Raw genomic sequence first — 22,568 nt, forward strand, 5'->3', positions numbered from 1 at the left:
ATAAATACTTTAATTTTAATTTTCTTTTAATTAGATAAACTTTAAATTTGTCTAAACTAATTTGAATATAATGAAGTATAATATAAACTTGTGGACTACATTGACTAAATGATTCACCCTAAAAAAAAGTAGACTTTAAAAGACATTTAATTTATTGAAGGGTGGGGAGAGCTAAAATAAAATAATTTAAAAAAAAAAAAAACAGAAGCTAAAATATACACACACAAAACGTTCTTGGCAAAAGATTAGTCAAGATTCAAGAAAGATGGTTATGTGGCAGCGATTAGGATTTACAATGCTTCCTCAAATCGGCCGAGGATTAAGACGATACGCATGGTTTCGTCACGTCTGAGGTGTCAACATATATGCTTATATCATGTCTGAGCTGTGAATCTGCTTATATGCTCTGTTTACCTTCCCATCTGCTGGGTCGTTATTTGATCGCGCCGCTGAATGTGCGCCACGTGTAGAATCGAACGCGTCAGCAACTGTAACATAGACTAATGTCTTTTTAAACTCTAAAAGTCAATCGCCTCCCTCCAATAGGACCAATAGCCCGCTGTTTTCAAACTCCATTTCTCTCCTCTATATAAACGTCTGTTTAGGTGGCTTCAGCTATCAAAACTTCAAAATTATCGTTCAGTTTTCTAACAAATATCTGATTCACCGTTGTTATATACTATACATACTCTCCGGGATGCCGAGGAAGGGGATGAGATTGATTGGCTTTTCGCCTAATTACTGGTCATCATCATCTACTGTACGAGCGTCGCCGTCGGCAGGGTCTGATCATTTTTATGAATCGGTAATGGAGCGGGCGCTTGAGATTTCAGGGCCGATGATCATGAAATGGAATCCAGAAGCATCTGAGGCAGCGAAGGTGACCTCTTTGTTCTACGAGAGCCGGAGAGAAGCCAATGATTTCGTCAAGTGCGTGCGGAATCTTCAGAAGGCGATGCAGTTTCTGGCAATGGAGCAGCCGAGATCGGAGAAGCTCGTTAGGGCGCAAAACCTCATGGAAGTCGCCATGAAGAGGCTCCAGAAGGAATTCTTCCAGATTCTGAACATGAATCGTGCTCATCTCGATCCAGAGTCGTCGTCCGCGTCTGCTCGATCGTCATCCGTCGCCAGTACCTCCACCGGTTTCTCCAGTACATCGGATTTTGACGTGGATGACGATGATGATGACGTCAGAGTCGCCGGCGACTCGATAACCGAAGTTGAAGATGTATCCAGCTTTGTAATGGCGGATATGAGATTGATTGTTGAGTGCATGATCTCGTGCGGATATTCCAAGGAATGCTTTAAAGTCTACAAAGATATTCGAAAATGGATCATTGATGAAGCTATCTCTCGACTTGGAGTCGAGAAAATGAGCTTTTCAAAGATCCGTAAGATGGATTGGGAGGTTTTAGAGCTGAGGATTAAGAATTGGCTAAGTGCCATGGAAATTGCTGTTAAGACATTGTTCAATGGAGAGAGAACTTTGTGCGATAACGTCTTCGCGTCTACACCAGATGCTATCAGGGAATCCATTTTTAAGGAGATTTCAAAAGAGGCTGCAATGATTCTGTTTGAATTCCCCGAAAATATAGCGAAATACGCCAAAAATTCACCGGAAAAAGTATTTCGTCTACTCGACATGTACAACGCCATCGCGAATCACCGCCCGGAAATCGAATCCATCTTCTCAATGGATTCCGCCTCGTCAATCAGAACTCAGGCGGTGACGTCACTCGCGAAACTCGGCGACGCTATCAGGACGGGGATTGCACAGTTCGAAACCGTTCTCCAGAAGGACTCGTCAAAATCAACGGTGGCCGGCGGCGGAATTCATCCTCTGACCATCGACGCGATGAATTACCTCACATCGATCGCCGATCACAGCAACGTTCTCTCCGACATCTTCTCCAACACTCCTCCAATCCCGAAGGATTGGCTACCGGACTCGTATTTCGCAGTCTCCGATTCCGACGAGTCTCCATTGCCGGCTATATCTCTCCGGTACGCCTGGCTGATCCTCCTCCTCCTCTGCAAACTCGACGTCATAGCCGAGCACTACAAGGACATCTCCATCGCGTACCTCTTCCTAGCCAACAACCTCCAATACGTCGTCGTTAAGGTCCGCACCTCGCGCCTGAACCGTTTTCTGGGCGAGAATTGGCTGTCGAAACAATCCGCCAAGGTGAAACAGTACGCGGCAAACTACGAACGCCTAGGGTGGGGTGACGTCATCGCCTCGCTCCCGGAAAATCCAACGGCTCCCATGTCTCCCGAGGAGATCAAACAGCATTTCAAAAAATTCAACGCGTCGTTCGCGCAGGCGCACCGCAAGCACTCTGCATGCGTCGTATCCGATAGAAATCTCCGGGACAGTTTGAAAGTGTCGCTAGCGAGGAAACTACTCCGGCCGTATCGAGACTTCTACGATACGCATAAGCTTACAATGCCAAAAGAGAAAGAGAGACATTTTTCATCAATTGTCAAATTTGCCCCGGAAGACGTGGGGCATCACCTATCAGATTTATTTTTCGAACCTTCTAAATAAAATTAGTATTTTATCATTCGATTCATATTTATTAATTTATTTTTCAACTATAATAGTGTTCTTTTTTTTAAAGGTAATTAAACTCCAAGTAAGAATATATTAACCTAACTGAAAATAAATGTGGAATACATTTTGAAATATAAGATAACTACATGTGATGATCATAATGTAAATTCACAACTCTAGCAAGTGTATGAGGACATTCTTTGATCTATAAACGTAGGTAACAGACACTGATTCAAATTGTACCATGAATATGAGTGAACGACACCTTCTCAGATACATCCAACATAAGAATGATCAAACAATTACAAATCATATGACAGACAGATTTTATTAGTTCACGACATCAACCTCTTTCGAACAAAAAGTTCAGAGTCTTGTCAACCACATATGCTTCAGCCATATACGGATGGTTTGGACTTCGTAAAATGCCTAACTTCGCTACTAAGAAAACACCATCAAATGTTGCATAAGAAAGCATATTGAAAATCGCATCATCAACATGCTAAAATTGATCATTATTTTGATTAAAATAAAACGATAATTGATGTATTGATATTCATTAGATTTATAAAATGTTGTTAAAAATTCAATATTGGTAACTAAATCTACATTGTGTTTCTCTAAAGTTCATGGTTTTTTTTTTTTTTTTTTTTTTTTTTTTTTTTTTTTTTTTTAATGTTATGCCTAAGAGGAGTTCCGGGCTTCCGGCCACTTGAACTCTTGGTATTTTTCGACAAAATTCATGAGCTATATTTATAGGGCATTAGACTACTCATTTCCTATAACCGTAATGATACTTATTTTTAAAATTATGCATTCCAACGACACTAACTTAATAGACAAATTATTGTGTGGACCATGGTCCATACAATATTGTATAGACCATAACAAAAAATACATTTTTAATATATTAAATGTACATTATTTTTGTACAGAATGTACATTATACAATATAATGTACACTCAGTACACAAATAATGTACAACCCCTGAATACAATGTACATTATTTTTATATTGAATGTACATTATTTTTGTACTGAATGTACATTATTTTACAGTATACAAAATATGGTCCACACAATTTGTATGGACCATGGTCCACACAATAATAATTGAACTAATATACATATTATTGTAGAATCTCCAAGTTTATTTTTGATGAGTTGGATGTTTTAAGACCGTAGTCAAGAACTTAAGGTTGTAAAACAATTTTAGGGGCATGTCGTTAGGGTATATATTGGAATCTAAATTAGAATCAAGTACTCATTAATTAATTGAAATATAACTCATTAATTGATAGTGAATGAGAATCATAATTGAAATTTACATTAAAAAAAAAAAATGATATATACACACGTGCAACTTGAAAAATGAGAATAACATATTTCTAGTGTGCAAGAATATGATACTAATATACTAATATATGGGGCTTGTTTGGTAGTTGATGGACCTGTTTAAATTTTGACAGATTCGTCACTTATAGCGTTTTTATGATCAAGTAAAAATGCTGAAAGAGTTATTTAGTAGTTGGCGAACCCGTTTAAATTTACATAAAAGATACTTTGATCAACATGTAAATCGTACAAAGAATGACTAAAATTACAAGCCCCAACAATTGCACCATCATTGTCGAACCCTACATTCCTCCCATAAACAAGCCCCATTACACCATTATTGCTAGACCCCGCAATCCTCCTACAAACCAAAGTTATTTTTTTTCTCAAAAATATTCTTCCTCGATAATTAGTTATTCCAATTGCAAGGTGAATAACTACTAACTTAATTTGTTTGGTAAGTTATTTTATTCTCATGAATAACCTTAGTTATTAGATTATTATAATGGTCCGAGATCATGAAAATATGACGATTCCGTTGCTTGGTAAGCAATTTTATTCCTGATAATAGTATTTCTCAAGAATGAACTATTTCCTTGAAGGGGATCGATAGCTATTAGTTTATTTTACTGACTCGATCAAGTGAGGTGTTGGTAAAAATTAAACTTGTAATATTCAAGTACGATCTATGCAGTATTTAATTATTGCATTCTAAACTAATCTAAACGGTTAAAATTATTAGGTAATTGATCGAATATTTACATTTATTACCATTCCAAATATTATGAAGCCTAGCTTGGATTGAATTATTAGTGGTCTATATTTACATTTATTACCATTCCAAATATTATGAACCCTTGGATTGAATTATTAGTGGATGTCCAAAGTCAGCTTTCCAATTCCACCAACCAACTCCCCACTGCACAAAGTCGTTGAAGTGTTGACTCATTTATTTAATGTTCACTTTATGTAAAATATATATTTCTTTTTTAATTGTTTCAAAAACAAGTTTCTTTTTATATTTTAACTTTTGTCATTTTTTGGATGGAAATTCTTGCAATTTTGGTTTTGTGTGTGATGCTGAAAATGATAGGAGCAGCGTGTGGACCAATGAATTGGACAACAAGTGGGCGTCCCCAAAGGAAGGTCTGAAAGAAAAGCAAGGAGCGGTGATTAACCAATGGGAACCGATGTGACATTGTTGGTTAACAATGATTATCGTGTTTAAAAGTCTAAACTTATGGTTTGATTACACAATTATATGTATATATTATTTAATCATGATCAGTATTAATCATGATTAATCAGAGGGGATAAAGACTTTTCGTGTACAAATATACATATAAATGTGAAAATTTAGGGATTGATATAAACTCTTGACAGAGTGAAGTTATAATTAATCTATTGTAAGCTAAATATCTAATATATATAATATTGTAACTAATTTAGTTTACATGAGTGACTGTGCATTCTCATGAGAAGTTGTAAGTTCAAAATCTCTTCTTACACTGCACTTTGCTATTAGGGCATGTATAGAAAGTAAGAAAAAGACTTATAGAAAATGAGTAATTTTTTAGAATTTTTTTTTCCCGTGTTTAGTTGCATTTTGAAAAATTGTATTGGTGTGTTTGGTTTATTTTATGAAAAATGAGTAGAATTATATAATTAAACATTTTTTACCAGGACTATGTGGTTTAATGGTATCTGGGTTGGACTTTCATTTGGAAGGTTGTAAGTTTGAGCCTTAGTGGAGGCGTTGCTGGCTCTTTGTGTTAATGTAATAGAGCTAGTAGAATTCAAAAAAAATATAATTAAACATTTTAATTATTTTATTTAAAATATAAAAATATTTATAATAATATTAAATATAATTTTATTTATTAAAAAAACATCACTGGTTGGTTTCCGCCGGAAAACAGAGCTATGATTTTCAGATGATTGATTTTCGCCAAAAATCTTGTTGTGTTTGGGGGAAGTTATTTTTCGTCAAAATACCTTATTTTCTTTAGTCTATGAAAAATATTTTTTGTTAACTGAATTTTCATGTACATCTAAACACTAGAAACCAATAAATTATTTTTTTGGATTCTAAACATATTCTTAATTGAGCCAACCAGATTTGAATTAAGATTAGTTAGAGTATGATACGAGTTTAAAGGTGACTCATATCTTATATTTACGCTTACTCAAGTCACCTTGTGGTTTAAAAAAACATTGTACCACAAAGACGACTCTCGTGTTTTTAATGGTCAATCTGTCATAACATTAATTTATGTAAAGATTGAGCTGCTGGTTGCCCGGTTGAGAGGTTAATGCAGTTTGACATATAGAAAAAAGGGGAGGTGGAGCAGCAGAGAAAGCAATGGAAGATTCAGGGAGAAGAGGGAATAATAATAATAATACAACGAAGAAGAAGATGGTGAAACAGCTGACTGGTAAAAGAGGGGACACCCAACTCCACTCAGCAGCCAGAGCTGGGAATCTTGGAGAGGTTTTGGGGATGATCAGTGGGTGTGAAGAGGGAGGGGAGAGAGATGAGGTTTTGTCCAGGCAAAACCAGTCTGGAGAAACAGCCCTTTATATTGCTGCAGAGTATGGGTATGTGGATTTGGTGAAGGAGATGATCAAACACTATGTTCTTCGATCTGCAGGTCTCAAAGCCAGAAATGGGTTTGATGCCTTTCATGTTGCTGCCAAGCAAGGAGATGTTGGTGAGCATCATTTTTCTCTTCTTCAAATGCATAATTTTTATATATTTTTAATACCCAAATTTACACTAAACTTAGACTGAAATAGTTGTTGATCAGCATAAAAAGATTTGATTTTTTCAGAGTTTCTTGAAATCCCTAAATTAATGAAATCATGTTTCATTGAAATGATTAGTATATGGTATATAAGGGGTCACCTATTGGCCTAGTTTGAGCCGATCAGTTTTTACCTCTTAGTTTGTTGTCCTTTGCCCGCGGCTATGGTTATGAGGGAGGGTTTACCAATATACACCTTCCATCAGACAGTGACTGCGGGTTTTCTTGGTTACTAGCTAAAATAAGGGTGATTTTGAAGATTGCAGGCTGAAAGTTTGTAGTTTCTTGAACTGTTTGTATGAGTTTGATGACTTGATAGTGTATTATTAGAGATGACAGAATTGAAGCATGTGCTCCATCTCAACTAAAAGCTTAAGCTAATAATTGGATTGTACATTAATGGTTCAACAGACAGAAGTTTCATCTAAGAATTTGTGGATGCAGAAATGATGAGGGTCCTTTTGGAGGCATTTCCTCAACTGTCAGTGACATTTGATCAATCAAACACCACAGCCTTGCTCACTGCAGCTGCACAAGGCCACATCGAGGCTGTCGATTTTCTACTGGAGACGAACAACAGCTTAGCCGCCATACCGAGAAACAATGGGAAGACAGCGCTGCACGCTTCTGCAAGAAACGGGCACGTTGAAGTGGTGAAAGCCCTTTTGAGCAAAGAGCACAGGATTGCGACGTGGAGTGACAAAAAGGGGCAGACGGCTCTTCACATGGCTGTCAAGGGGCAGAGTGTCGAAGTGGTTAACGAACTTGTTATGTCGGAGGCGTCTTTGGCTACAATGGTTGACGCTAAGGGCAACACTGCATTGCATATTGCAGCTCGGAAAGGCCGCTTGGAGGTAATATGAACCTCACTCACAGAGTCACAGTCTCACTATCAATTTAGTCTTTTAGTTGAAACGAAAGGAGGCTATTCTAATCCTGGTTTCATAGTATGTGCAAAATACAAATGTTTATCCTTTCTAATATGTGAATACAGATTGTTAAAGCTCTGCTAAAACACAAAGAAATCAGAGGGGAAGCCATTAATAAATCTGGTGAGACTGCACTTGACACTGCTGAGAAAAATGGACAGTCTGAGATTGCAGCATTGCTAAAGGAGCATGGATTCCAGACTGCATCGGTGCCAAAGCGTTCGGCCAAGGAGCTGAAACAAACCGTTAGCGACATAAAACACGACGTCCACGACCAGCTGGTGCACACACGCCAAACGCAGAGGCGTGTGCACAAGATAGCCAAGCGGCTCAACAAAATGCACTCGGAAGGGCTTAACAACGCGATAAACTCCACCACAGTAGTTGCGGTCCTCATAGCCACGGTTGCCTTTGCTGCCATATACAATCTCCCGGGGCAGTATGCCGATGATCCCAAGACTAATCCCCCTGCACTCTCCCCCGGAGAGGCGAGAATCGCCCCACAACCCCCCTTCACGGTCTTCTTCATATTCGACTCTCTGGCACTCTTCATATCGCTGGCAGTCGTGGTGGTCCAGACATCAGTAGTCGTGGTTGAAAGAAAAGCAAAGAAGCAAATGATGGCAGTTATCAACAAGCTAATGTGGCTCGCCTGTGCATTCGTGTCGGTGGCTTTTCTAGCACTGTCCTATATCGTTGTAGGAGAAGAGCAGAAGTGGCTGGCGATTGGGGTAACCGTAACGGGAACTTTTATCATGGTTGCAACGCTGGGAACACTCTGCTATTGGGTGATTATGCACCGAATCGAGGCTTCGAACTTGAGGAATCTCAGCAAGTCAGCCAGGAGTAGCATGTCTCAATCATGGTCTGTGTCTGTTATGTCAGATCCAGAGGTTCCTGATGATGAGTTCAAGAAACTCTATGCCATTTGAGTTTTGATCAGTTGGGAAAAGACGAATCTCGTCTTGTGATATTAGCGGGGAGTCAAACTTAGAACCTTGTGGTTATTGGGCAACCAATTAACCTGACAAACTTGACTAGATTACAACATTTTGTCAAGAAGGGCACAGGCCCCATAGAAGTAATTGCAGAATATTTAGCCTTTATATATAGGTATAAGATACATGAAAGGGAATATAGAACACGCTTTTCTTGTTTGAATTAAAGGAGTAGTCTCAATTAACCTACTTTTCTAAAGTTCTCTCATGCATATATATAATTCAAACATAGCATTCAATTAAAATCAGTTCTCCAAGGAAAACATATTGTCCATTGTCTTGTACATTCTAAGGTTACTGGGGCAAAAAATTGGAAATTCTTGAACTCCACCTACATTAAATTTTCTCCAAACCTTACTTTTCAAGTTATAAACCAAAATAAAAAGTTATTTTGTACTTATACATAACAACACAATCTCCCCAACATGATTGGTAGTAAAGCGCATTTCCTTGATTGTTCTACTCTCTTTAAATTTCAATGGATTGATAATAGTAATCATCTTCCAACCTTCCTTAAATTTCTCCTTAGTCCAAACATCCATGTCGAATAGGCCTATTTTGCTAACAAGAACAATACCCAGTCGACCTCCAACTTGTAGCAACCCAAATGCATGTTTAGAATAATCCTTTGATAAAATTCCAACTTGTAGCAACCCAAATGCATGTTTAGAATAATCCTTTGATAAAATTCCATTTGGAAGAGGTATTATAGAAAAACTCTCCGACCCAACTTCGAATGCCACTATACCAAAGCTAGGAGAGTGACCTCTTCCATTTGTGTCTGTATTTCTATAATATAGTAAGTAGCATTCAAACCCCCAGTGCTCATGCACTATAGTTATGCTTAGCTTCTATAATATAGTATAGTAAGTAGCATTCAAACCCGTGCTCGTGCACTATAGTTATGCTTCTATAATATAGTAAGTGTCAGAAGCCCCCAGTGCTCTATAATATAGTAAGTAGCATTCAAACCCGTGCTCGTGCACTTCGGCTGGGCGCGACATTGGTGCCTCATGTGAGACGTTCTTTAATTGTTGTATTCTTGGTAGGGTCCATATAGTGGACTCAAAACATTATCTCTCCTCCACATATGCATTGTTTTCTAAAAACTACACTAAGATGTATTAGCGAGGATGCTCTGATTAATGAGAGTTGGGATTGAATGGAGTAAAAAAAATTAATTCTAAATATTTTTAACACGATCTGTCACTATTTGTTATGTAAATTGAGTATTATGGAAGACCAATAGTATTGAATAAAATAGATAAGAAAAAAAGAATACTTCATGTTGTGAATTTGGCCTTCTTAATCTTAACATAGATAAGCAAGAGAAAACAGATTTGAGAAAATAAAGTGGGAGAAAAAAAATGCAAGAATCCATATTCATTGATAATTGTTTATATATATAACTGTACACGATCAACATAAATAAAGAAATGTGTTTGTTATTTTTTCCTGATTTTTCACTGTACTAAAGCCTGAGTAATGTTATTTTAATGCTTGAATTTGATCGATCTTTAGATTGCAATTTGAAGAATTATAAGTATTACTAATGGTTAAATTTGATCATTAGAATTATTTTATTAAGCATAACTAATTTAAACTTTACGATTTGAAGAATTATTATTATTATTATTATTTTAATTTTTCTTTCATTTAGGACAATTAATCTATATTAGATTAACGGTTCAAATTACACCTTTTTTTTTTTTTTTTTTTTTTTTTTTTTTTTTTTTTTGAAAATTCTTACGCACATGAACCTCCCATCTAAATTTTACTCCTAGAACCGTCTAAATCTGAATCAATTAAAACACGTACTACTCAAGCAAGCTAATCAATCTGAATTTTAATTACTCCAAGGGAATTGAAACACATGGTCCACAATGTTGTGCACGATAACATCTCAACTCATAAAAATTAGAAAGTCTTCAACTTCACTTACATCAAATTTTCTCCAAACCTCACTTTTTTTCAAGTTACAAATCAAAATAGAAATTTGTTCAAAATATATACATAATAACACAATCTTCCCGTCATGATTATTTGTAGTAAAGTGCAACAATCCAGCATTGTTAATCATTCTACTCCATTCCAATGGAATGGTGAATGGTCAACATCATTCCTTAGATTTCTCCCAAGTCCAAACATTCATGTAGCGACCTCCGACTTTTAGCAATGCAGAGTTCTTGAGAAAACAATATGACAATGATGAAACTTCATCTGGCAAAGTTATCACAGAAAAACTCTCACACACAACTTCAAATGATACTATATGGTATCTAGGAATCATGTTATGTTTAGTGAACGAATTATAGGGATGGGAACAATAGTTGTTGATCTCCCTCCATGATTTATCCATTCCCACAGTAAAAGCTCAATGCTTATACTCGAGGAAAACTCAATGCTTATACTCGAGGAAAACTCAATGCTTATACTCGAGGCAGATGTGCCCGCTCCTAGTCTTCGTCTTGAGACAGGCTAACATCAAAACATTAATCGTATCTTTTAGATTCTGAATCGTACCCTAACAGTAGTGCACAATTTGAAGATTCCCCTAGGGTTTGGATTCTTGGAAGGAAAATATGTTGTCACGTACTAACGTTGCAAACAACGAAATCTCCATTAATGGGTCTGGACACACAAATAATCAAGCCGTCGGAGGAGGGGTAGCATACAAAGAATTGAGCGTCCAGGTAGCCGACACGATTAGCTTGGAGCATTCCCCGACATCGGGGTTTTCTTCTTGGCTGAAATTTAGGGTGTAATATGCACGGGGACAAGCAACGTGCTGTGTTCTAAGGTCGATAGAGATGAGAATGCTCGCAAACGATATGATACGAAAATAAATGACTAATGATGAATAAAAAAAATCTGGAGTTCTTTCAATTCATAATTCATACATCTTGAATCAAACTAAAAAAAACACTAAAAAACATTCTAAACCTTAATCCAACCAAAACACCAAACTCTAAAAAAACACTCTAACATTCTAAACCTTAATCCAACAAAAACACTCAAACCCTCCAAATCTTACTCCAACAATAAACCTTAATCCAACAAGAACACTCAAACCCGGCTTCTAAATCTTACTATGTATATAATTTCTACCAAGTAAATTAATTTAGTCAGCATACAAATTAAATATCAAATAAGCTATAAACTTTAAAATAAGCTCTACCAAACAAGAGTCAATAACTAGTTCAATCTTTAATTTTGTCTTTCACCGAGTTAGGCCCTCTCTAATTAGAGAGTTTTGCCTTAAATTGAGTTGAGGTACCCAATCTTTACAAGGAAAACGAACTCCTATCATCTCCAGGTGATCCCAAATCATATGGTTAACCCCAAATTAAATTAAACCTCTCCAAAGTCATGCATATATATAATTCAAATTAAACATAGCATTTTATTAAATCTTTCTCCTCCAAAGAAAACACATTGTCCATAGTCCTGTACATTCTAACATCAAAAACAGTTGGAAATTCTTCAACTCCACCAACATCAAATTTTCTCCAAACCTTACTTTTCAAGTTATAAATCAAAATGGAAAGTTGTTTTATATTTATAAATAACAACACAATCTCACCAACATGATTGGTAGTAAAGCGCATTTGCAGGTTGCTTGTGCTACTCTCTTTCAATGGAATGATAGTAATACTCCTCTCCCAACATTTCTTAAATTTCTCCCAAGTCCAAAGATTCATGCACTCGTCTATTTTGCGAACAATAGCCAGCCGACCTCCATCAACTTGTAGCAACCCAAATGCATGTCTAGAATAATTATGTCTAGAATAATTTCCAGATGAAATTTCACGTGGAAGAGGTATCACAGAAAAACTCTCCGACCCAACTTCAAATGCCACTATACCAAAGCGAGCTGGGTGAACTTTAATCCGCCAATTGTAATTATAAGAATAGATAACGCCGTCAATGTAGACACTAGTATCAGAAAAGTTTGGGTAGCCAAGGCTATCAAGGGTGATGTGAAAGAGGTGAGAACAACTGTCGTTGTTGATCTCCCTCCAGGATTTATCCACTCCCACAGTCAAAACCCAATGCTTATACTTGTATCGATTGGGGGCTGACACCAAAACCTTGTATCTTTTAGATTTTGAATCGAACCCTAACATTGCATAGGTTATGTTAGATGGGGAGTCGGATGGGATTCTTGGGAGGGAAATACGCTGTCTCGTACTAACGTTGCAAACAACAACGTGTCTGTTGTTTCTATGCAGACAAACCAGGCCGTCAGAGGAGGAGCGTAGATGGTCTATTGCATAGGGTTCACCGTCCAAGTAGCCAACACGGTTGGCTTGGAGCTGCTTTCCCGGCCGCCGGTTTTCTTCGCTGAAATTTATAGTGTAAAACACAGGGAGGGAACGGGTGTAGTGCGGCGTTCGAGGTATGATAACGATGAGGATCCCCGCCCTACTTGGAAGGGTCAAGGACACGCTGCGATGAAGAACGCTAAAGCCATGATCAGCGGTTATGAGAACGCAAAAGAATTTAGAAACGCACTTGAATCGTACTAGGGATTTAGCAGGAAGTTTGGAGAGGATGTCGACGATAATGTCTTTGGGGAGAAGATGAAAGGGTAGCGTTGAAATACTGGCCGCCGCCGTCGTCTTCTCCGATGCGCTCATCCTATCCTATAATTTGGAGTATCCTCGTACTAGCTAGCTTTGAAGAGTTTTTAAGGTACCTAAAGACAATTGAGTTGTATTTAAGCTAAAACTATCAAATCCCTACTCCTGATTTATTGCGATCCAACCAATGTTAGTTGTAATCTATAAATTTAAGACTTTTTAATTAATGGGTATGTTGAAAAACGATAAGATAGTGAAATGACTAGCGTTCAACGTATAGATTTAATTTATACAAATAACAAATATTTTATCATAGCTTGTATTTAATTTTGGTGTATTTTAAAATATGTTATGAAATATATTAAAGATGGAATTGTTTAATTTTAATATATTGTTTCATAGTTGAGGAGATTGACCATTCCATTGGAATGGAGTAGAATGATTAACAATGCTGGATTGTTAGGCTTTAATTTACTACAAATAATGCACCTATAGGTTCATTCTGTAAGAAATAAAACCTATCATTCAATCCATCAAACAAAAAAATAATAATTCAATTCATAACATTCAATTAACATATTATGTGGCTATAAATAAATTGTAGACACGTAATTTATTATCGACAGACACATAATGTAATAAATTATAAATTAATTTTCTATTAAGTAATTTTATTTTATTAGTATATAAATTGTGCATATTAACTAGCTTACACAAATAACAAATATTTTATATGGTTTTCAAAAAATATATATAAATATTTTATCATAGTTTGTATTTAATTTTTGCATATATATTCTAAAATATGTTATGAAATATTTTAAAGATGGAATGTTTTAATATATTGTTTATTTTATCCATTTGTTTTAATCTTATCCATTCAATAGATGTTTTAAATGTTGGAAAAATAGCTTAAAATGGCATGTTAAGTGGCTATTTTGTGGTACAATTATCAGTGGGGTCCACTTCCGATTTGGGTCGGGTTAAAGTGAATTCGGATTCTTCGTAGTGAGACGAAGAGATCGATATATTGTACGCTCAAAACGGATAATGGGTGAATGAGATATTGATTCTCAAAGTAGACCCATTTGAGTTGGAAAATGAAGGGAAAAAGTGAGCTTTTGTCCCACATTGCTTTGGAATGAAGATTTTCCCCCCCTTATATACAAGAGCTCTTTTGAAACTTGTAGAATTGTATAGCATAGAGGCTCTCTCGCGCGCTGGGGGGGGGGGTGGGGGTGCAAATCAAATTCCAACTAGCAGAGATTGAAAGCCGGCGCCTCGGGGCACGAATGTCGTCCGGGAAGGCAAGCTTAATGTCATTTTTAATTGCCATAATAAAGGCTATTGGCTCCTTCAACCCTATATAAGAGAGGGTAGAGGCAGTAGAGTTTTACACTTAGCAATAGAACACGAAAGTTCGGTTTTCCAGCTTCAAAACCTCTCTGCTTCTACTCTTTCTTGGCCTACTGTGTTCATAGCCATTGTCTTGCTCGCCGGATTCCTTGTTTGAGTGCTCAAACATTGAATCATTAGCAAGTTTTATCCTGGGAAGCCTAGGCCACAACGCTCCTAGCATCTTTGGGAGGTGGCAAATAAGGTTTTAAGGAAAGAGTGCTCACTCGACTCTTGCAAAAACCCAACACCAAACACTAGCCAAATTTCTTCATCTTTTCTTCCCTTCTTTCTAAAAAATAATAGTCAATTTTAATTTGATTATTATTTGTGTTTTCTACCAGCGGTACCAACATTAAATAAAAAAATATCTTTCTTTTATATGATATAACAATGGATATAGATTTGGGTTATAAACAAGTTTGTGTAAATCTATTGAGACATTGGTCATATTTGACATGCTCCACACTCGATCATCTCTCTACTCAATTTTGAGGCATATATGATAAAAGATAAAAGAAACGATATGATTATCAATTAACAAACAAAGAAATTAATATATAACCGTTAATATGCATGTTACTTAATCCATAGTCAATAAAGAACGACCAACTCGTTTCCATAAATCTCATGTGTATTAGCTGACAAGCAAGAGGTTTTTTGGCTTTATATCCCCTGTACATACAATACTAATATGAAGATATCAAGAACAACAACTACTAGGGCCTTACATAGGGTAATTTGCAACTATAAAAATTTTGACCTTGCCCACTTGAACCCAATTTTTTATAACCTTATAGCATATAGTGAGTCAATTTCTACCTACAAGTTCATTTTACAGTAAAGACAATAATAACAACATACAATAAGTATTTTTGTCTTTTATTATAAAAAAAAGTTTTATATTTTAATCGAATAAAACAAGATTAAAATTTGAATCAACTTCAATATATTTTATTTTTTTAGCTAGCTTAGTCAAACAGTTTCAGTGACTCATCCCGTCAATGGCCAGCAAATCAAAATTTCTTTTCTTGATTTATATTGGCACATTATAACGACCTTTGCTAGTCTCATTTACTGTTTCTTTTCTTGATTTATATTGGCACATTATAACCTTTGCTAGTCTCATTTACTGTTTGATTGATTTGAGAAGAGGGATGAGATGCTCATATATATATAGTTGGCAACTCCAATCTCTAAAATAGTACGGAGTACTTTTTTTCAATTTAATTGCTCAGAAAAAAAAATTCCAAATCTGGGTTTCAGTTCTATTGTTAGTGCCCTTCTCAGCAGGGATTGAGCCAAAGGGGTAGTGGGGGGCGGCCGCCCCCCTCACCCCACCCCCTATATAATTTTTGTATGTATATATGTATATATAGTACAAGTTTTAGTATTAATATATAAAAAACTATTAAATGTCAACAAGATTGAATTTGATTAGTTGGTAGAGCACATGTTTGGTAATTGTAAAGGTTAATGTTTCAAATCTTAGCATTCACATATTACTTTTTCATAGCTTTTTAATATTATTTAATACATACACATATTATATATAATATTCTTTTATATTAATAATTAGATGTGTAATTTATAATGTGTTTTCTATTCAAATTATTTTATCAAATTAATTAATTAATTTTATTTTTTAAAATGATCTCTTTTGTTTTAATGTTTCGCTTTTATTATTGGAAAAATTTTCTGACTTCGTTCCTACTTCTTTGCCCCTCCTCACCCAAATTTCTCGCTCCGTCCCTGCTTCTCAGTAAGTTACAAAAAATTAAACTCGAAAAAACAATATAATGTCGAGAAATATTCAAAACTTAGCAAGAAATGATTAAATTGGATGGGAAGCGATAGTTATGAACTTATGATGAGATCTTGAATGTTCTTTGAGAAAAAATAGTAGAGATATATAACGAACTATGTAGAGGAGAAAAAGATCAACTAACAATCCTTTCTTTCCTTTAAAGAAAGTGGGATTATATTATATTGGCGGCTTAGCCTGTGAAAATTGGCGGCTTAGCCTGTGAAAATCAAACATTCATGATTGGGCATGCAACAGTGTTAAGTTAGCTGGGCATGCAACGGGGTTAAGTTGGCTGATTTTATAAAACTCATTAAAAATTAATCAATATAAATTCTTTAAAAGTATAAAAATCTTAAATCACCACTATTAACTCTTTGACTTTGTTAAATGATTAATTAATTTGTTGTAACAACTTTTTGAAAAAGTCATTATGTATGTAATCAACTATCGGCTAACAACTAATTAATTTACCAAACATCTTTTGACCAACTAGTCAAATTCACTAACCTAAACAATCTGATTGCTCAATTACATTTTTTTAATAATCCAAAAAACTAGTTCTTCGGCAAAAATAAAAAATCAATAGAATTTTAACTAGGTATTGTTTTCTTAAACCTTTAGATTTGAATAAACTAAGACTTAGGTTCTAATTTAGGAAGGGGTTTGCCCCAACCCCTTCAAAAATTAGATATTCATAGTGTACTTGTACTAATCACATTCATATTTAAAATTAAAGATAATATTTCTCCATTAACATTTATATAATTTCTACGAAGTAATACTGAAATTAATTTTTTTGTTTTGAAATAGAAAATATCATGAAGCCAACAACCTTACTAGCTAATATATAAAAAGGAAACATTTCTATTAATGAAATTTAATTTCTATTTGTAACTTAAAATAAACTCTACCAAACAAAAGTCAATAACCAGATCAATCTTTAATTTTGTCTTTCACGAAGTTAAGCCCTCTCATTGACAATCTTTACAAAGAATAGCAACTATCTCCTAAGATGGAGATGATCCGAAATCAGACCTCCTATGCTCGTCAACCCCTAACCCCCAAAGTTTTCTCATACATATATAGTTCAAAGTAAACATAACATTCTATCAAATCTTACTACTCTAAGAAAAACACATTGTCCATAGTCCTGTACATTCTAACATCACAATAGTGAACAATTGGAAATTCTTCAACTCCACCTACATCAAATTTTCTCCAAACCTTACTTTTCAAGTTATAAACTAAAACGGAAAGTTGTTTTCTATTTATAGATAACAATACAATCTCCCCAACATGATTGGTAGTAAAGCGTATTTGGTTGATTGTGCTACTCTCTTTCAATGGAATGCTAGTAATACTCATCTCCCAAGATTTCTTAAATTTCTCCCAAGTCCAAACAACCATAGATGGTAAGTTCATTATTTTGCAAACAATAGCCACTCGACCTCCCTCAACTTGTAGCAACCCAAATGCATGTCTAGAATAATTGCACGATGAAATTTCATCTGAAAAAGGTATCACAGAAAAACTCTCAGACCCAACATCAAATGCCGCTATACCAAAGCCGAGAGAGTGAACTTTAGTCAGCCAATTGCAATTATAGGAATAGATAACGCCGTCAATGTAGAATAGATAACGCCGTCAATGTAGACACTAGTATCAGAATAGTTAGGGCAGTTATAGCCATCAATATAGTTGTAAAAGAAGTGGGAACAGTTGTTGTTGTTGTTAATCTCCCTCCACGATATATCCACTCCCACAGTCAAAACCCAATGCTTATACTTCCCCCTCCTACCAAGGAGGGGGAGGCCTCGATCAACTATGGGAGCTGACACCAAAACCTTGTATCTTTTAGATTCTGGATCGAACCCCAACGTTGCATAGGTTATTTTAGATGGGATTCTTGGGAGGGAAATACGCTGTCTCGTACTAACGTTGCAAACGACAACGTGTCTGTTGTTTCTGTGCAGACAAACCAGGCCGTCCGAGGAGGAGCGTAGATGGTCTATTCCATAGCGTTCACCGTCCAAGTAGCCGACATGGAAGTAGCCGACACGGTTGGCTTGGAGCTGCGGCTTTCCAGGCCGCCGGTTTTCTTCGCTGAAAGTGTTTATGGTGTAAAACACAGGGGGGCAACGGGTGTGGTCCCGCGTTCGAGGTATGATAACGATGAGGATCCCCGCCCTACTTGGAAGGGTCAAGGACACGCTGCGATGAAGAACGCCAAAGCCATGATCAGCGGCTATGAGAGCGCAAAAGAATTTAGAAACGCACTTGAATCGTACTAGGGATTTAGCAGGAAGCTTGGAGAGGATTTCGACGATAATGTCTTTGGGGAGAAGATGAAAAGATAGCGTTGAAACACCCGTAGTAGTCGTCTTCTCCGATGCGCTCATTGTATCCTACGAGCTGAGGTTAATTTGCAGGCCGGAGTTTAGGGTGGGTTAATTTGGAGTATCCTCGTACTATTCTTTTTGTCTCAAGGAGGATACATGGAGTTTTCATTTTAAGGTACCTAGCTAAAGACTGCGTCTCAGAATTGAGTTGTATTTAAGATAAAACTCTGAGCTCCTCCCCTGATTCATTGGGATTCAGTACGTGGAATCTAAATTTAAAGAGCATTTTCAATAGTTGTAGTTTTTTAAGTCCACGTAACTAGTTAAAAACAAAATTTAAAGAAAAATAAAGATTTACGCGCCCGAGCGCTACGGGCTACGGCTGGACGCGAGATTGGTGCCTTGCGTGAGATGTTTTTTAATTGTTGCATTCTTGGTGGGGTCCACATAGCTGACCCAATACATTATCTCTCCTCCACATGTATTGTTTTCTCAAAAAACTACACTAAAATGTATTAGTGAGGATGCTCTGTCGGTCAGAGTGTGGGGGCCTTTAGGGTTGGGGATTCAGCCTTGGGGTAGGAGGATGCTCTAATTAATGAGGGCCGGGATTGAACGGAGTAAAAGAAAATTAATTCTAAATATTTTTATATGAATAAAATAATTTGGTATAGATAGGTGTAACATGATCGGTCACCATTTATTCTGTAAATTGAGTATTATGGAAGACCAATAGTATTGAATAAAATAGATAAGAGAAAAGAAAAAAAAGCCTTCATGTTGTGAATTTGGCCTTCTTAATCTTAACATAGATAAGCAAGAGAAAACAGATTTGAGAAAATAAAGTGGGAGAACAAAAAATGCAAGAATCCATATTCATTGATAATTGTTTATATATATAAGTGTACACGATCAACATAAATAAAGAAATGTGTTTGTTGTTTTTTCCTGATTTTTCACTGTACTAAAGCTTGAGTAATGTTATTTTAATGCTTGAATTTGATCTTTAGAATCTTGTAGGTTACCAAACCAACCGTCTAACAAATTTGGTTGGGGTTATCCGTTATTGTTTTATACATTATAATCAACGTGCAATAATTAAGACTTATGAGAGTTGTTTTAGAGGAATTAGTGCAGTGCATAAGGAACCTAACTTTTGTGCTCTTTGGTGTTTGAGGAACCCAAAAAACATTAATAGTATGCCACCTGCAAACTGTCCTATATTGTTGTAGGAGAAGAACCGAAGTGGCTGGCAATTGGGGTAACAGTACTTTTATCATGGTTGCAACCCTGGGTACAACTACCGAAGGGTGAAGGTGTGCACTGTGAAAATCATGTCTTATGATTTAAATCGGAAGTCAAATTTTGAACCTTGTGGTTATCAGGTCAACAATTAACTGCAGACAAACTTGATTAGGTTACAACTGATGAATATTTAAAACTAATACTTTTTCCTTGCACATTTGGGTATTTTTACTGGTTAATCATTATATTATGGAGTCAATTTGGTAACTTATGGAATGATTAATTGTTTGTGCTTAGGTGACTTGACAATTAGAAAATGATGTTTTGAGCCAAACATTGAGCTATTTGATCAAGATTTCAAGTCATCATAGCATGAGGATATTTTTGTGAGGCAAAATGAAGGAAAGAAGATTGAACAACACTCTTTCATGTGCCAAATATTTGTGCCTTAGTGGTCTTGATGATATAGGCAATTCAATGGAAAGGCAAAGCAAAAGATAGTAAGGTGGCATTTCTCGCCCAGATTGGCGCTGTCTCCATATTTTGATCATATCGCGGTCTAGGAGTGTCCAAATAAAGTGATTTTTATATAATTGGAAACCTAACTTCAAGGGCTACAACTTTGATGAAGACAACAAATGCTAATTCAAAGTTTTTGGGGGTAAAAAATAGCCTAGAAGTCGAAGCAGGTGCACAGATTTCGTCCGTGGCCACTGGGCAGTACACACTGCATTTTTGGCCACGGGTGAAGCCACGCCCGTGGCCAGCTAGCCCTCTGCAACTTTTTTCAGCGCGTTTTGACCCCTTTTAAGAAGATTTTTCCACCCCAAAACAGATCTTTCATTTCCTTTTCATTTCTTAGTTAGGTTTAGCTCTAGTATAGCTTAGATTAGTGTAGATTTCTTGTTCCTTTCCATTTCCAAGCTCAAGAACACATTGCAATTGTATTTCAAGGCTTCAATAGAGAAATTTTCTATTTATCTCTTCTATTTACTTTTCATCTATGCTTTCAATTACTCGTTTAATATTGTGTATCTATTGTTATATTATGAGTAGCTAAGTGTTTTGAGACTAGGATTTGGTTTGATTTCTTGCTATGGATGCCTATTTGAGTTGTATTGCATAAAGGGGATTATTTGGGTGATCTAGGGTTGTTGTATGAAATGGGTTTGTTGAAAAATTTGTGTATGATTGTTGGATCATAATTATATGCTTGATTTGGAGTGTTTGTTGCTACGAGAGTAGAGCTTGCACACTAGCCACACATTCACACACTTAATACATACCCAATACGAGAGTATTTTGGGTGTTAAGTGGAATCTTTACCTTGTGTTCTTAATTGGGCATCCTTGGGTTGAATTGTCACGAGAGTGGAGTTCAATGTGAGATTGCAAGTTCAAATAGCTACGAGAATGATACTTGGATACTTTTGTGCATCTCACTTACCCTATGCCTTGATTTAATTCCCTAATCCTTAATTCCAAGTGAGGGGGGTGGTAATATAATAATAATAATAATAATAATAATAATAATAGTAATAATAGTAATAATAATAGTAGTAATAGTAGTAATAGTAATAATAATAATAATAGTAGTAATAATAATAATAATAATAATAATAATAATAATAATAATAATAATAATAATAATAATAATAATAATAATAATAATAATAATAATAATAATAATAATAATAATATTATTATTATTATTATTATTATTATTATTATTATTATTATTATTATTATTATGCAAGACAATAGTATTGAAATAGATTTAGAGAGAAAATAATTAAGAAAAAAAAAAACCCCTTCCAAATTAATTTGAAACAAATTAATGATGAACAAAAAATAGTTCTTTCATAATTCAAAATTTTTAATCCCACCCCCAAACAAAATACTCAAACATTCTAAATTAAACCTTAGTCCAATGAAAAGGCTCAAAACACAAACAATCTAAATTTTAAGTACTCCAACAAAAACACTTACAATGAAAACATTAAAACCGTTTTAAAATTAAACAAGGAAAACACTCAAAGAGGCTAAATATAATCTTACTCTAACAAAAACACTCAAAGAGTCTAAACCTTGCAACAAGGAAATTAAAACACTCAAACAATTTAAATGAAAAACACTCAATCAGATTGAACCTTGCACTCAAGCAAGCTACACAATCTGAATAAAAAAAAAAAACACGTAAGCTAAGCAATCTGAATCTTAATTACTCAAGGGAAACACATGGTCCACAACATTGTGCATAGTAACTTCCCAGAGAGTAAAGTCTTCAACTCCACTAACATCAAATTTTCTCTAAATTTCACTTTTCAAGTCACGAACCAAAATTGAAATTTGCTCAATATATATACATAACAACACAATCTCTCCATCATGATTTGTAGTAAAGCGCAACCATTTAGTGTTGTTAATCATTCTTCTCCATTCCCATGGAATGGTGATAGTAGTCTTCTCCCAGCATTTCTTAGATTTCTCCAAAGTCCAAACAATCATGAATCCCTGGACACCTCCTCCTACTTCAGTAACAAGAACAAAAACCATAGCCAATCGACCTCCAACGTCTAA

At 35.6% G+C, this 22,568-nt stretch overlaps 4 protein-coding genes across 4 annotated transcripts; 2 read left to right on the plus strand and 2 right to left on the minus strand.

The window, feature by feature from the left end:
• The first annotated feature begins 625 nt into the window (after positions 1-625).
• LOC109155991 (exocyst complex component EXO70B1-like) lies at positions 626-2,567 on the plus strand. Its single transcript, XM_019303741.1, has one exon. It carries the CDS (start codon positions 698-700, stop codon positions 2,546-2,548), a length of 1,851 nt encoding a protein of 616 aa, XP_019159286.1. The 5' UTR covers positions 626-697; the 3' UTR covers positions 2,549-2,567.
• A 3,536-nt stretch (positions 2,568-6,103) lies between these two features.
• On the plus strand, positions 6,104-8,805 carry LOC109155992 (ankyrin repeat-containing protein At5g02620-like). Its single transcript, XM_019303742.1, has 3 exons — positions 6,104-6,600; positions 7,138-7,547; positions 7,688-8,805. The coding sequence occupies exons 1-3, from the start codon at positions 6,252-6,254 to the stop codon at positions 8,552-8,554; spliced, it is 1,626 nt and encodes a 541-aa protein (XP_019159287.1). The 5' UTR covers positions 6,104-6,251; the 3' UTR covers positions 8,555-8,805.
• A 3,204-nt stretch (positions 8,806-12,009) lies between these two features.
• On the minus strand, positions 12,010-13,260 carry LOC109155654 (putative F-box protein At3g52320). The gene has a single exon (XM_019303276.1). It carries the CDS (start codon positions 13,258-13,260, stop codon positions 12,010-12,012), a length of 1,251 nt encoding a protein of 416 aa, XP_019158821.1.
• Positions 13,261-17,991: 4,731 nt separating this feature from the next.
• LOC109155655 (putative F-box protein At4g38870) lies at positions 17,992-18,804 on the minus strand. Its single transcript, XM_019303278.1, has one exon. It carries the CDS (start codon positions 18,802-18,804, stop codon positions 17,992-17,994), a length of 813 nt encoding a protein of 270 aa, XP_019158823.1.
• Positions 18,805-22,568: the final 3,764 nt, after the last annotated feature.

Source organism: Ipomoea nil, unplaced genomic scaffold (assembly GCF_001879475.1).
Source record: "Ipomoea nil cultivar Tokyo-kokei standard unplaced genomic scaffold, Asagao_1.1 scaffold2704, whole genome shotgun sequence".
Classification (NCBI taxonomy): Eukaryota; Viridiplantae; Streptophyta; class Magnoliopsida; order Solanales; family Convolvulaceae; genus Ipomoea; species Ipomoea nil.

Excerpts from the sequence above, each read along its gene's own strand:
- LOC109155991 (XM_019303741.1), top strand. The coding sequence starts at position 698 with ATGCCGAGGAAGGGGATGAGATTGATTGGCTTTTCGCCTAATTACTGG.
- LOC109155992 (XM_019303742.1), top strand. The coding sequence starts at position 6,252 with ATGGAAGATTCAGGGAGAAGAGGGAATAATAATAATAATACAACGAAG. Across the intron at positions 6,601-7,137 it reads TGCCAAGCAAGGAGATGTTG|AAATGATGAGGGTCCTTTTG; the intron begins GTGAGCATCATT and ends TTGTGGATGCAG. Across the intron at positions 7,548-7,687 it reads CTCGGAAAGGCCGCTTGGAG|ATTGTTAAAGCTCTGCTAAA; the intron begins GTAATATGAACC and ends ATGTGAATACAG.
- LOC109155655 (XM_019303278.1), bottom strand. The coding sequence starts at position 18,804 with ATGAGCGCATCGGAGAAGACGACTACTACGGGTGTTTCAACGCTATCT.
- LOC109155654 (XM_019303276.1), bottom strand. The coding sequence starts at position 13,260 with ATGAGCGCATCGGAGAAGACGACGGCGGCGGCCAGTATTTCAACGCTA.